This window comes from Apus apus, chromosome 1 (assembly GCF_020740795.1).
Source record: "Apus apus isolate bApuApu2 chromosome 1, bApuApu2.pri.cur, whole genome shotgun sequence".
Classification (NCBI taxonomy): Eukaryota; Metazoa; Chordata; class Aves; order Apodiformes; family Apodidae; genus Apus; species Apus apus.
Window position 1 is genome coordinate 105136612 of NC_067282.1, and position 15571 is coordinate 105152182.

The following is a 15571-nucleotide window of genomic DNA, read 5'->3' on the forward strand; positions in this document are numbered from 1 at the left end:
GGTGACTGAGGACTGGAGGAAAGCCAATGTCACTCCAGACTACAAAAAGGGTGAGAATGAAGATCCAGGAAACTACAGACCACTCAGCCTCACCTCCATCCCTGGAAAAATGATGGAGTAGCTCATACTGGAGGTCATCTCTAAGCACATGCAAGAGAAGAAGGTTATCAGGAGTAGCCAGCATGGCTTCACCAAAGGGAAACCATGTTTGACTAAACTGATAGCCTTCTATGATGTTGTGACTGAACGTATAGATGCAGCAAGACCAGTGGATTTTATCTACCTTGACCTCAGCAAGACTTTTAACACTGTCTCCTGTAACATCCTCGTGAACAACCACCGGAAGTGTGGGATAGAAGACTGGACAGTGAGATGGATTAAGAACTGGCTAAATCCTAGAGCCCAGAGAGTGGTGATCAATGGTACAGAGTCCAGCTGGAGACCTGTAACTTGTGGAGTCCCCCAGGGATCAATGCTGGGTCCAGTCCTATCCAAGACCTTCATCAGTGATCTGGATGAGGGGACAGAGTGTATCCTCAGCAAGTTTGCTGATGACACGAAGCTGGAAGGATTGGCTGATTCACCTGAAGGCCGTGCAGCCTTTCAGCAAGATTTGGACAGGCTGGAGAGCTGGGCGAATAGGGATCTAATGAGGTTGAACAGGAATAAGTGTAGAATCCTGCACCTGGGAAGGAAAAACAATATGCACCAGTACAGACTAGGAGCTGATCTGCTAGAAGGCAGCTCTGTGGAGAAGGACCTTGGAGACCTGGTGGACAAGAAGTTATCCACGGAACAGCAATGTGCCCTTGTGGCGAAGAAGGCCAATGTCATCCTGGGCTGCATAAAGAAGAGTGTGTCCAGCAGGTCAAGGGAGGTCATCCTCCCCCTCTATTCTGCCTTAGTGAGACCACACATGGAGTATAGAGTCCAGTTCTTGGCTCTCCAGTTCAAGAGAGACAGGGATTTACTTGAGAGAGTCCAAAAGAGGGCTGTGAGGATGATTAAGGGACCGTGACACCTATCTTATGAGGAAAGGCTGAGAGACCTGGGGTTGTTAAGTCTAGATAAGAGAAGACTGAGAGGGTATCTTATATATATATAAATATTAGAAGTCTGGGTGTCAAGAAGAGGGCCAATATCTTTTCAGTCATTCCCTGTGATAGGGCAAGGGACAATGGATGAAAACTAGAACACAGGAAGTTCCACCTCAACATGAGGAAAAACTTATTCACTGTAAGGGTGATGGAGCACTGGAACAGGCTGCCCAGGCAGGTTGTGAAGTCTCTTTCTCTGGAGACTTTCAAGACCCATCTGGATGCATTTCTGAGTGACCTGCCCCAGATTCTGTGGTGGTCCTGCTATGGCATGGGGTTGGACTCAATGGTCTCCAAAGGTCCTTTCCAACACCTAACATTCTCTAATATTGGGATTCTGTGATTTTGTGAATGTATAGGACAGTGTTGAATGTTTTGCAAATGTCAGTGTAGGTGGTGTCATCTCTTCCCTTATCCACAGATACTGTGACCCAAATGTCAGCCAGCACTTTTCTGCTTAGACGCTGATCTTGGTTCAGGGCCCAGCAGTCCTGTGGACACTGTGGCACTTTGCCTGCAGCAGTGTGGTGTGGCATGGCATAGTGTGGCACGGTGCTGTGTGGTGCTGCTGAGCTGCTGGCTGAGGTGGGAGGGATGGCAGCACCCCTCAGGGCACTTCAGATGGCAAGGTGGCTCCATTTTTAGAAGTGGAGTTTTCCACCATTTCTCACTGAATAGGAGGTGACCTCAGCATTTAGAATGAGATCAAACCCTTTTACTTTGTTATTTTAAATGTCTGCCATTCCCTAGGAGACAAGAAAGAGTCACAAATTTAATGATCTTCAGTGCTACAAAGAAATGCAGGAAAATGAGAGTAAATCTTTATCCACTGCCAGCATATTAAACTTAGCAAGATGACTTTGAAGCTATTTTGTATTAATTTACTCAAAAGTAGAAATGAATGCTAAGGTTTTGGCTTCATCTCTTTAAATCAAGAGGAAAACTATCACCTAGATGCTTCTGAATAATTGTTTTCCTGATGGTCCATTGTTTTATTGCTTTTTCATAATTACCTCTCTTAATACTTATTGCTCTTTTCTCTTATGTTAATGTCAACTCCAACACTTGATCTTTTCTATATGTTATGAATTTTTATATTTCTAAATCATGTTTCTGCATTCATTAAGCTATCCTTTTATAAGAATGTGTTTCGTATTTTTCAAATGTTACAGTCTGCATAAAATATTTTGATAAATCTGCAGTTGCAAGTACAACCACAAGATAAAAAATTCAAAATGAGCAATGAAACCCAGGCTTGAACAATTCTCTATTACCATAATTTCAGTATTTCCAGTCTTTCATATTCTTAAAGTTTGGTGCAATAGGTTATAATCTTGAAACCTTTTTTCTTTTTAGCTCCTGGATTAATGAAAGACAAAATTTTGCATTTTGATAGGTAAAAAGGGGTTTTGCCTTCAAATATAAAAGGCACATCTCTTAGCTTGTTGTGAAATTGTTTAAATTATTTTGGCAGTTCTCAGTAATGAAGACACTGAAAATATTAACTAGAAACTCAAAATACCCACTCAGATATATGAAATAAAACTAAACAGTTTGTTTCCTCGTTTTCTTAACTTCTTGTCTCCTGGTGCTTAAATGCAGGCAATACAAAACACTGATATTCTTATCTGTCAGAATTTTATAATCATTTTCAGTGATGCAAATTACAGTCTTAGACTAAAGTCAGGAAAGTGTCCCATGAAATTTAGGGAAGATCAGTTTCTCCTCCCATCTCAGAAACTAGTAACATGCATTAAATGTATACCTAAGTTTCAAAAGGAAGATAGAAGGCACTGTTACTCTTTGGGTGGTACACATCTGACATGTAAAAGCAAGACATTCTTTTAGAAATTTGTAGCTTCACTTATTTAAATAATTGAATTAATTACTGTGAATCTAGCAAGCAACTTATCAGACTGAACAATAAAATGGTATTTGTTTTGTGTTGTGTTTTTTTTTTTTTCCTACAATATCATAGTAATGAATTTTTGTTGCTGAATATTATTTGAGATTACACCTTCTGCATATTATCTAATGATTTTCACAATTTCAGAATGGTCAATCCTTTATCATAAAATAGCTTCTGCTCTGAATTTTGTTCTTTGACTTATATTGGCTGCTTACAGCATAAGCAAATAAGCAATAATGAGCAACTTTAGAGTTAAATTATATCTTAAGGAATATTTTAAAAGAGCTAGTAATTTTTATAAGCTATATGGAGAAAGCAATTATTTAAAAGGAATTACTTTAAAAGAAAATAAATTATAAACTTCTTCGTAGAAATTTTGGGTGCTCTTTCACTTAGTTAAAAAGTTGCTAAGAAATATATAATCAACTTGACATTGTGTCAAACTCCAGGCATATTTTAGAAGCCTTCAGAATTAATTGCTGTTTGTAAAATAGTAACTGTATCTCTGTGGCCTTTCTCTAATTAAAGAGGAATATTAACTATTCATTATTTAAAAAAAAAAAAAAAAAAAAAAAAAAAAAGGAACAGATACAATACTCCTTTAATGCATGCAATGAAATTCACTTTTCATTCAAGTGCATGTACACAGATATGGTTTGCACATTTAAGTAAAAAATATTATCTGTGGTGCACTGAGCATATTTATTTTGCTTTGGTACTTATTTCAACTCTGTCAGTGAGAGAAGAATGCTCTTCATCATTAAATCAACTTTTTCTATAAAGTATCATATTAACTAGGGATGTATTTTCAGAGCAAAGAGAACCACAAGGAGAAATACTTAGTTTGAATGAGTTCTGTTCCCATAAATGGTAAAAACAATTCTTCCATCTCTGTTCATGCATGGATCGCTTCACCTGGCACAGAGATAAAAGTACAGAATGCATCGGCAGTGGTGACCAACAAGTCAGTATCAGTTGTCTTCAAGCATTCAGAGTGAACTGTCATCAAACTGTGACACCCAGTATGTTTTGTAATTACTTAGAATGCTTTTCTTTAAGGCTTAAATCTAGACAACTAAAGTATTTTTTTCAGGTAAAAAAAAAAAAAAAGAAGTCAGCTTTTAATGATTAAGTTAAATCACTGAAATTCTGTCTCTTGTTGCAGGTCAAAGATGTAATGAAAAACATCATGGCTGGACTGCAGCAGACAAACAGTGAGAAGATTTTGCTGAGCTGGGTCCGCCAATCAACTCGTAATTACCCACAGGTCAATGTTATCAATTTCACCAGTAGCTGGTCTGATGGATTGGCTTTCAATGCACTCCTTCACAGTCACAGGTAGGAGAATTAACTTTTTTCATTTCAGTGACTTTGTAACAGATGGCTGTAACAGAACAGTGTATCTATTACATAGGGGTTTTAGCTGCTTTCTGTGGGGGGGTTTCAGCATCCTTTAAATGACTGCCTAATCACTTTGATCTGGATGCTGAGTTTGGTCTCGGACTGAATCCTCTTGTGAAGGGAGAGGATCTGAGTTTTGCACAGCACAATTGAATATGCTCAGTTCAGATCCTTTTCTGGAATTTAAGTGCATATACCAAATAGACAGTCTCAAGGAGTACAGGTTTGGTAATTTATAAGAAGAACAAGGCATAGATCTAAAACTAAGCCTTTGAGGTTGTCCTAGAAGGAGAAGGAGATGTTTCTGTGGGGACATAGAGGGGAAAATGTAGTATTTGTTGAAACAAACTGACAGGTGCTGGATTGAACCTATAGATTTGCTTTTAAAGGACACAACTGGAGAAGGCAGCCTTTGTTTTCAAAACCTTTCAGCTGTTTTGAGTTTTCACCCTCTCTTAGAAGTTGTCTTCTTCTAGTCTGTGCTGTATAAAACTCTACCTTTAGATATTCAGAGTTCTCTGGTGGTTCTGTGTACTTGGCTTGAGGAAGATGTGCAAGCCAGTCTATCTTAAAGGTCTCATTCTTGCCACTACAAGTTTTAAAGCAGTAGTTATTTTTCCATTGTGGTCCATTTTCTTACCCTACATATGCCTGAGATCCTTGAGTAGACCTGACTGAACTAAGGCCCAGGAACTTTCAATTGCAAATAGTCTCGGCTTGTAATGTTAGGAATGAGACATTGTCTTAAGGGAGAATTTATTACACTCTAAAAGGTCTTCATTTATGTCTTGCATCTGCATTCAGTATTTATAATATAACAACAGGCTTTCCCACCATCCTGGTTTTACTCTGCTGTTGATGCACTCCCGCCTTCTTTAGTTGATGCAAGTGTTTATGCAGGTATTACAAGAACTGTGTTTGGGGTACTACTTAAGAAAAGCACTAAAATGTAGTGACTGTTCTGGTTTGGTTTGGTGGGTTTTTTGGTAGCAGGGGGAAGGGCCCCAGGAGTGGCTCTTCTAAGAAGCTGAGAATCTCCCCCTGCTCCAAAACCAGCCAAGGAGCCATTAAAAGGACAATAGATGCACCTTCGTGATTAACATATGAAAGAATTGAAATGAGACCTGAGCAGAGCACTTAAAGAGAAGAGCTGTGCTGTGGAAGCAGAGTGGTGCTGGTGGTTGGTAAGGAAGAAAGGGAAGAAGGTGCCTAAACAGAAGTTGCCCTGCAACCCATGGCGAGATTGTAGCTGTCCCCCTGCACTCATGGAGGAACGTGGTGGAACATTCCCTGAAGGCACCAGGAGGGGTCAGCTTGGCCAGTGGACTTGGATGTTGTGGCCAGTGGATTTGCTGCCAGTGGACTCTGATTTCGCAGCTTTGGAAGACCCCAGTGCCAGGGGAGGTGACTGTTCCCCAAGGAGCCTGTGACTCTCTGGGAAGTCCAGGCTGGAGCAGCTCCGGACCTCGTGGGAAGGACTCATGAAGGAGAGGTTCGTGGAGGACTTTCTTCCATGGGAGAGACCCCTTGGGGAAGCAGGGAAGGACTGTAAGGAATCCTTCTTCCTGAGGAGGAAGGAGCAGCAGGAACCAGCAGCCTGTGAAGTGACTCTAAACCCCATCCCCTGTCCCCCTGTGCCGCTGGGGGGAAGGAGGGAGAGAAACTGGGAACAAAGGAATTTGTTCTGGGAAGAAGGGAGGGGTGGGATAACATATGCAAGTCCTGCTCTTTGTGTTGTCTGTGTCCCGAGTGTGCTTGATTAGTGTGAAATTAAATTATTATTTCTTCCTCAAGTTGAGACTGTTTAGCCTGGGACCTTGATTGGTGAAGAACCCTCCTTGTCCTTTGTCTCAGCCCATGAGCTTTGTCCTCATCCCAGAGTGTGTGGAGGGGGGGCAGTTGAGTGAGTGGACATGGGGCTGTTCTTTTGTCATCGTGTTGGGCCCAAACCGCGACACTGTCACTACCTTTTGGTAACTATTAATTGATCATTCTTTAAAATATGGTTTGGTGTTTTTTTTTTCCAAACACTCTGTGAACTCACTCTCTTGTTCCTGCTGCTGATAGTTTCTCAATTTATTTTGCTTTACCTCTCATTTCATAAGTGGTTTCATTCTGATGGACCTGAATATAAGAATGTAATTATCCTATAGAAATCAATGATTCTCTTTCTGTCTGAAGATCTAATTCCATAATAGATTATTAAAAACAACAAAAAAAAAGCCCCAAGAAAAATAGAAGAACTTTGTGTGAAATACTCAGAAGACTAGTCTTCTGAGTATTTCACCTTAGTACACTTAGTACTCTACCTTAATCTCATTTTCAGTAAATAAGTGCAGCAGAAGGTCGAAGCAGTGGCACATGTTTTCACCTAGACAGGGCATCAGACTGCCCGTTTCCTGATTAGTGTATCTGATAGTCAGATATTCAGATTTTGTGCTCTAAAAAGCCATGTAATATCTCCTGGTGTCTGAAATCAGTAATTAGAAATTTATTTTTGTCTCTCTGCTGGAGAGATACCAGTTGCAAGCATTCATTTCCTGCTCACTACAGTTTATACACTTTATTCAGGTTTTCTAAAACAGGGTTGCAAAACTTAAGTTCTTTTATTTTTCTTGGGTCTGCTGCCGTAAATCTTGCATAGCTTTCTGCACAGGGATCTTATCTTCAATAGAAGTGAAATGGAATTACTCCACCAAAGTCTTGTATCTTGCCCAGTAGTTAGGGCACTCATCTGGGAAGTGGTGTGTATTCAGATTCCCTGAGACAAGTATGCCAAACTCCAGAAACTTGTTGTGTTTTTCTGGACTTTAATAATTAAGTTATTATTCAAAAGTCTCAGAGAAACACATAATGTTCTCTGAAGCCCTGATTCAGTAACTTTAAAGATGAACCTCTCTGCTTAGTGTGTCCTCTATATTGATTTTTGATGACTTTGCACTTCCTGCTCAGGATGCAGGAGCAATGAGTTGCCCTTCAGCATAAAAGATGCAATCAATACAATAGGTACATTAAGACACTCTGAGTGTTCAGAAGCACCTAGTTCTATCCTATAAGAATAAAAAGCCTTTGATAGAAATATTAACACCTAATTTAGTCACTCTAAAATGCAGGTTACTACTTGCTGGGTGTCAGAGTGTCTTGGCTTCGTGTCCAAAGTAGACACTTTGAATTCACAGTTAAAGTTGTTCAACACTGCAACGTCCTGCACCTGGGTTGGGGCAATCCCCAGTATCAATACAGGCTGGTGGTTGAAGGGATTCAGAACATCCCTGTGGAAAAGGACTTGAGGGTACTACTGGATGAAAAGCTCAACATGAGCCAGCAATGTGTGCTTGCAGCTCAAAGAGCTAAATGTATCCTAGGCTGCATGAACAGAAGCGTGGCCAGCAGGTAGGTGATTTTCCCTCCTCTACACTGCTCTGCTCCCCCTCTCCTATAGAGACAGGCTGAGAGAGTTGGGGTTGTTTAGCCTGGAAAAGAGAAGGCTCCAGGGGACCTGATTGTGACCTTTCAATACTTTCAGGTGGCTTATAAGAAAGATGGGAACAAACTTTTTGGTAGGGCCTGTAGTGATGGGACAAGGAGTAATGATTTTAACCTGAAAGAGGGGAGATTCAGACTAGAGGGGGAAGCCTCATACATCCTGTGCTTTATTAATATTTTGTGGCTTATATACATAGAATGACTACCCCACTTTTTTCTGTGTTTGATTTTCTGTTTCTCCAGTTCTCTTGTTTTACTTCTTCCTCTTCCATTTCCTTGTTCTCCATAAAATGTGGTTCAGATACTCTCTTCTTTTTCCTGTCTTCCTCTGAGTTTATTCCTCTGTATTTCTTTAATTCACTTTTTGCATTGTCTTTTTTCCTCCTTCATTATTGTCTCTTTCTCCCAGAAATTTTTATACTGAAATGGGGCCTTCAAAAAAACACAAGGATTTGTTGCTCTTCAAAGCAGCTGTGATTGTCTTTGTTGTTACTTAGGAAATAATCAATATATTAGATATATAAAATACAATGATGGAAAAATTAATTTTAAAAGGTTTAAAACATTATCATAATTCCTAAAAAGACTAAGTTAAAATACTGTCATTATTTGTCAAAAATAGTCTTTATTGAAAATAGTGGCTTCTCCTTTTAATACTGAAGTCTTTGAGTTTAGCCCTTCCTATCAGGTGTATTTCAGAGATAGGACATAAGCCCTCTTTGTGGCCTCTCAAGCTGTAATTTTTGTGCAGTCTTCATTACATTTAGATGTTCTTAAGAATGGAAGCAGAATTAGTAAGAAAAAAGGGTAGCCATAGTTTGAAAATCTGGTATGATAATGAACTCATGCAGTGGACCTGGTGCCTGATGTGTGTGTTTTTTGCTAACGTCAACACTATTCCTAAATTGATTTATACAAAAAAAACCCAAAACAACCCAATAAACCAGACAAAAATCTCAACCCAAATTTTTTAGTATTTAGGTTCTCTGAAAGTAAGAGATTTCCTGGTAGCATTAATTTCTTTTTGACATCTGTAAGAATGAGTCTCTCATATGTGCAAACATTAGATTTTATTTTCTAGACTCAGTCCTGTTTAGTTTGCTTTTAAAAATAGTGCTTCATAATGCTTTTATGGTATAATGTTATGGTTTTTGGCATAAAGTAGTATATAATTAAGATCAGTTACTACATGCTGAGATTAGTTCTAATTTGTATCCAAACCACACCAGTACTTTTACAATTAGATTTTTAATTTTAAAAAAATTCAAGCCTTTTTACATAACTGCATGAAAATTACACTGTTTTCTCTATACTGCCTCATCTGAAAAATTGGCTAAACACTCCAGTTTTAAGTTGTAACTTACAAGAAATAGGTCTAACAAAAATTATTTTAGAAAACACTGCGTGTAGTAAGTGTGAAATATTTTAGTCACACTGTTTTACTGTGATTTCCAGGGAAATAAAATGGACTTTTTTTGCAGCTCACAGCAGTTAATGACAAATAATTTTTAAGGAAATACATATCAACTTTAAAATAAATAACAGAGCAAACTATATTATGTTTGAATTCCCACAACATTATACTTGCCTAAGTACAGTGACTCCAACTCAGAAATTCTTAAAACTCTTGAGACACAGAAGGCATAAATGTTATTATTAAGGAAAGGATTCTAGCTTTTCATGAGTCACCAAAAAAATCTAATATGGTTCCTTTTACTTGGATGTTTGATAATAATAAAATAACTGCATGTCTTAAATAATAAAACTGAATCACTAATCCTTGTCTTTTAAGTGGAGATATTTTAATTTCTCTTATATAATGCTTTCAGTGATGGGTAGAAAGTAAAAGACTAACACGAATCACTGACTATAGAGACCTAATACACTGTGAGAACAGTACTCTCAGTGGGAAGCTTTATCTCTCAGTGTCTTTTAACCCACCATTCCCTTGCTTTCAGCTGACTGTTTTGTTGTGAGCAGATTTTTTTCTGTCATTTTACAAAGGGGTAACTTTGAGTAAATATTCCCATCTGTATAATCACCATCTCTCTGTGGACATTTAGTCTCCTAAGCATTGGCTTTTAATACTGAGTGTGAGGAACAGTGGAGCATGGGTTACTTGGCAAAGCTTCAAAAGCACATCAGCAAGCTCAGGGTATGAATTTTTAGAATATAAACTCGAGACATGGTTCCTTGAACCATATGTTCTGAATTTAACTTAATAAACAAGGCAGCAGCTGTGGAGTGGCACCATCACCGCAGGAATAAGTGGAAAGCAAAATATTTTACTACAGGTCAGTTCTGCTGCAGTTGAAATTCTCCCTACTTTAGGCTCCAGATCACAGAGAGTTTTTCCCATTTACTTCTTGTAATCTTTTTCCTCCAGACAGGAGGACAGCTCAAAGAGAGCTTTACCTCTTTCCTTTAGTTTTTTTGAGACTTCCCCTCCGAGCCCTTTGACCAGGATTTTGAAGTGGAAAAAAGTGGTATTCATTATCTTCTCCCTTGCTTCTTTAAAACGCTTCAATTTAGTTTAGGAGAATGCTTTAGAAATGAGCACTTCACTGCAGCTGTTTCTGCTTCAGGATGGCAGAGTGTGGAGGAGAGAAGGAAGAGAAGGAAAAGGGTATTAAAAGAGGCCCTGGATAAAAAAAAAGCAAACATTTATTTTCAGTAAGTTAAAGCAGAAGTAAAAGCAATGGTATGAAGAGGTATGAAAATACTTTTATTGTAATGATTTACTAGGTTACATGCTAGTTACTGGTTCCTGGTTTGTTTTAATTGTGGGAGTACTGAAGACAGATACAAGATTTTCTTAGATAAATAAAACTAGAACAACAAAACCACTTTTCTGTATCCACTGATGGAAAGTTTTTGTGAATTCGATCTGAGTTGCTCTTTTGCTAAATGGTTTTATTTCAGCCCAGTTTTAATAGCATTATAACCTTAGCTAGATGTTAATACAGCTTAAGGAAATGGCCTATTACAACATGTATGATGTTTCTTTGTGATTTCACAGTTATCTTGTGTAATTATTTTTTACTGAAAGTTACAAAATTATAAAAGTTGCTGTTTTAAAGTCTTGTGGTGATTTATAAATGACTCACTAAAGAAATGCTGAAGAAATGAAAGCAATACATCCGATGATGTTAAAGTATCTTCACAATGTTTCACTTCCTTCAGAAGTCTCCCTTTGGAGTGTATGCTTTGATTATATTTTTTGAGTATATACCATTGCAGAATTCTTTACTTCTTCAAGTTTCATTGTCATTTGCATCTTAGATTAGCTTCAGGTTCATATGAAATAAATAAATTAATTAAGAAAATGAATAAATGTGTTCTTTAGTAAGTAAAGATACCACCCCCCCAGAAATCCTGTTTATTTTTCTTCACTGCTTATAAACTCTTGTAGGGGATATTTAGTCAGAATATCTATGTCTATACTAATGAAAGTTAGCTTTCTTTTTTAGATGAAGATTTAGCAGTTGGTTTCTGACGAAAAATAAGAGTAAGCTTTGAAGATGTGTTTGAAAATCTGTATAACTGATGGGGGCTGTGGCTGGGAACAGAGGGCACTGTGGTGGGGTGGAGTTACTGGACATAGCTGTCTGCTGCCTGAGTTTTGTTGCTTGCTGTGAACTGGATGGTAACATTTTGCTTTTTGTATTAACTGCAGTTTGGCTCATCTGTGACTTTAGTTTCTGCATAGAGATATGTCTGGATTTGTTTGGCCTTAGTATACTGTATATGCCATTTTCTACCATGGCTGATTTATTTCTATAATTATGCAATTGGTTAAGGAAAGATTCAGTCCCTTTTATACTTTATGACCAACAGTTCTATGCTTTTATGGTTTTCTTTGCTGATATTTTTTAAAGAACTACAGGTTTGTTTTCCCTTCTCCTTCCCCTTTCTTTTTTTGCTAGTTTTAGGAAAGAACTGTAGGGACAAAAATTACCTTGTGTTTTATATGACTTTTGATTTTCTCTGTTGGAGACTTTAATCCTTTTGACTTGGGCACTCCACTAGCTTGGCATAAACTAATACAGTGCTCTTTTAGCTGATCAGAGAGTGGCTAGATGGAGTTAATTTTAACTAGAACATACATATGTTTGTATGTGTTCAGGAAGAGAAAAGACTGCTAGTTATGTCTCCTTGTCTTTACTTTCTGTTAGACATGAACCAAGCTGCAGATGTGAGAACAAATGTCCTTTTCCTTTTACAATTTGAAAAATATAGAGAGAGCAAACAAAGGCAGAGAATGAGTATTCCATTTTATTTGTTTTCTTTGCTATTTCACACCTGATCATGCCTATATTTAAAACTCTCAGAAAGCTACTAATAGTTATTTGAAATTCTGTTTCAGTGTTGTTACAGGGATTTTTAAAACCTATTTGCCATACACCACAATTCTTAATCTTCTAGGTTGTAATAACGTCCTGCAGTTGTACTTGGCAGTGTTGCTGCATAAATGTACCCAGTGAAACTTGTAGACACATTGCACTGGGAAGCTGATGTTTCAAGCTGACATCGTGACACTTGTATTCTAGTGATGATGCTGCTGAAATCTGTAAACTCAAGTATTCTTTCAACAAAGGGAAAATCTGGCAAGTTAACTTGCTGTTGGAATAGGGAGAGGTTCTTTAATGTATTAATTTTTTTTTTTTTAATTAAATTGATGCTTGTTGGAACTGAATTGCAGTAGAAGGCTATATACTTTTAAATTGGCTTGGAATCTGTTCTGTCTTCTTTATGTACAATACTAAGAAAATTCCTAGAAATCCATCAGTGACTTATTGAAACGTACTTCTCATTTATAGCTTTGTCTCAGAGGATTCAAATTTTTGCCATCTGTAGTAAGTGTAAAAAGAGAGATGCTGTGTATGCTCTACACAGTCACATACATGTCTAGTAGAGCTAGAAAGCATACACTGCTCCTGACTGGTTAGAAGAAAGCATGTTCCTTTATATAAAATCTTACCTCACCAAATGAGTTATGATTATGTGAAAATAAGAGATAATACGTTGCTCTGAGCAGCACAAGTGAGATTAGAATTTCAAACCAAATCCCTGCAAAAACATTTGGGGAAGGGTGGAGATGGGGTACGGAAGGTAGTCCATTGGATGCAATTATTTTCTTTCCTTGTCCTAAAAGCTTTTGTCACTGAAAAGTCTTGTTATATCCTAGTCTCTGTAGTATTTGTGTAATACATCTTTGCAGAGATTTTTAAGAAAGTCATAGTAGATAGCTTTGTTGTTCCTACAGTGTTGTTTTTCCTAAATTTAATGTATGCTGTATGCCAGCCAGAAAGTGTTAAATTTGGAGAGAATAAAGTATTGAAGAATATCCATATGCCCGTAGATTAAGGCGTGTGGTGAGTTGACTTTTGTCAGCTGTAGAGCAATGACGCAGTCACTTGCTTTTCCCCTGGCCCTCTGGGGACAGGGAAAAAAATAGGAAAAGTAAAAACAAGAAAACTCGGGAGTCTAAGTAGAGATTGTAATAGAGACAGTACATGCTGAGCAAGTTATATTGTGTGGAGTATCCCTTTGGCCAGTTTGTATCACCTCTCTTGGCTGCATCCCCTTCCAGTTTCTTGCCCACCCCCAGACTACTCACCTAGGGGAGGCAGAGGAAAGTAAAAAAGAGGAGGTCTTGGTGCTGTCTAAGTACTGTTCAGCAAAAGTCAAACAATTGTTTGTTTGCATGACAAATCCAAAACACAGCATCATATGGGCTGCTATAAAGATCATTAACTCCATCCCAGTCATACCCAGTACCAGGAGGATGGAAAAAATTGTGCAGACATAATCTGTATTTTGAAAATGCCTGTATTTTAGTACACAAGCCAGTCTGAGATCACAGACTTAATGCATCCTTGACTAGAAACAAAGACACCTCTTAATTTTCCTCTCCATTCTCTGTGCTCCCTACAGGCAAATTTAATATTTTGAAGTTGCTCTGCATGTGGCAAGGAGAAACCTTTATTTTTTGTTGCTGTTCAAGAATGGGGGTTGGTGCTAGATTATCATCCCTTCCAACTCAAACCGTTCTATGATTCTATGAAATTCTGCATAGAAAAGGAAAAAAATGTAGTATAACTTGTTACTATGTAATTCACTCCCATATCAGAAAAAAACGGAACAGCAAATGTGTGTAACTGGGAAACTACTATTACATAAATGGCATTTTTCCTTTGCTCTCCTGAAGTTATTACAGTACGATATAGTGAACATTTTTGCCATTTATTATAACTATGAGAGACTGTTTAAAATGAGCTTTTACAATTAATAAAAATGTAAGTAAATCTGTCATAACTAATTGCAACATTTTAATTTGTGTAAATAACATACTTGATTTAACTGCAGGTAAAATTACTCATTTAAATGTTTTCTAATTTAGAACACTGTATCAAAGTCACAAATTGTATAGTTTTTTTTGTCATATTATATACATAATAATTACAGAATACACTATTAAACTTTTTTCCAGAGTGCTAATAACAAATTCTGATCTCCTATTGGATAAGTCTCAGAGCTAATGCCAAAGATCACAGTGTATTAACATTATTTATATTGCAAAAAGTGCTCAGATTGTGTATCTGAGCTATAATTCAGTTTTGATCATCTGTCTTTCCTGCAAGAGAATTTGAATTGTGTTCTAGTGCTTTTGCTCCTATCAACTAAAATGTTTGATGGTATTGGAGTTTTATACACATCTGAAAAGTGTGTATTTTTCTGAAGGTTTTGGTAATAGAAGTGGAATGTGCAGCTTATTCCCAGGTCATGAATTTTTGAACCTGTTGACCAATTTCAGTCAGGCATGACAGTGAGCTTATAACCTCAGAGGCAATTACATTTTTAGAAAGAGTAAGTGAAGTGAAGCGAGAATCTGGTGGGTGGAGAGAAGGAGGAAGGCTGCAAAATTACCTCAGTAATTATCTGATCTTCTTGGCCTGCAGAAGCTACTCCCAGTGTGCAGGATCAGAGCACATAATCCTTCTCTCTCAGGCACTCTTTAGGACTGGGACTCTTTTAGGGGAGCAAGCCTCTTTGGGCATTTTGGGTAGTGATGGGAGCAGAACGCTTTGGGTGAAAACAGCCAGTTCGGGTGAGTGAGGTTATAGGCTCTTGGGACTTAGTGGCAAATAAGAGATGTGGTCTGTGTGGTGGTGATGAACATGGGTGAGTTTAGGATGCAAACTTGTTTGAAAACAAGTTGTTAACAATAAAAGGCGTGAAACTTCAAATTATAAAAGCAGTGTTCCTAGGCATAAAATTTCTTCTAATTAATATTTTCATGAAAGTCTGTAGAAAAAAAAGAGGATCCAGCAGATTAATGCAGCTGCCTTTTGTATCTTAGGTGTCTGCAAAATTAAGATGGGGTGCCTTCAGAAGGCATAAATGTATAGGAAAAAAAAAGTGGACAATAACACTATATGCTTTTGCATCACCCACTTAAAAATACAAGCATATTTAACTGCAGTGGCATACGTTACTTGGGGAAAACAGCACCATTGCGTTCTTGTTCAAATATAAGAAAAATGAGGAGCCCTGGTCTCAAAATGCTTGGTTCAAAACTCATGCGACAGACGTGTGAGACAAACATGAACCAATATGAGTTCTGGATGGTTGGATTTGGTGATCTGAGAGGTCTTTTTCAACCATGAGGATTCTG

The 15571-nt window shown here is 37.8% G+C and overlaps 1 protein-coding gene across 5 annotated transcripts in view; it reads left to right on the forward strand.

Moving 5' to 3' along the window:
- DMD (dystrophin) overlaps positions 1–15571 on the forward strand; it is a 1087789-nt gene that overhangs the window by 260360 nt on the left and 811858 nt on the right. For all 5 annotated transcript variants that reach the window (XM_051641663.1, XM_051641654.1, XM_051641680.1 and 2 more), the window contains exon 6: positions 4172–4344. In XM_051641663.1, coding sequence (XP_051497623.1) covers positions 4172–4344 — 173 coding nt within the window. The remainder of the gene's footprint in view (positions 1–4171; positions 4345–15571) is intronic.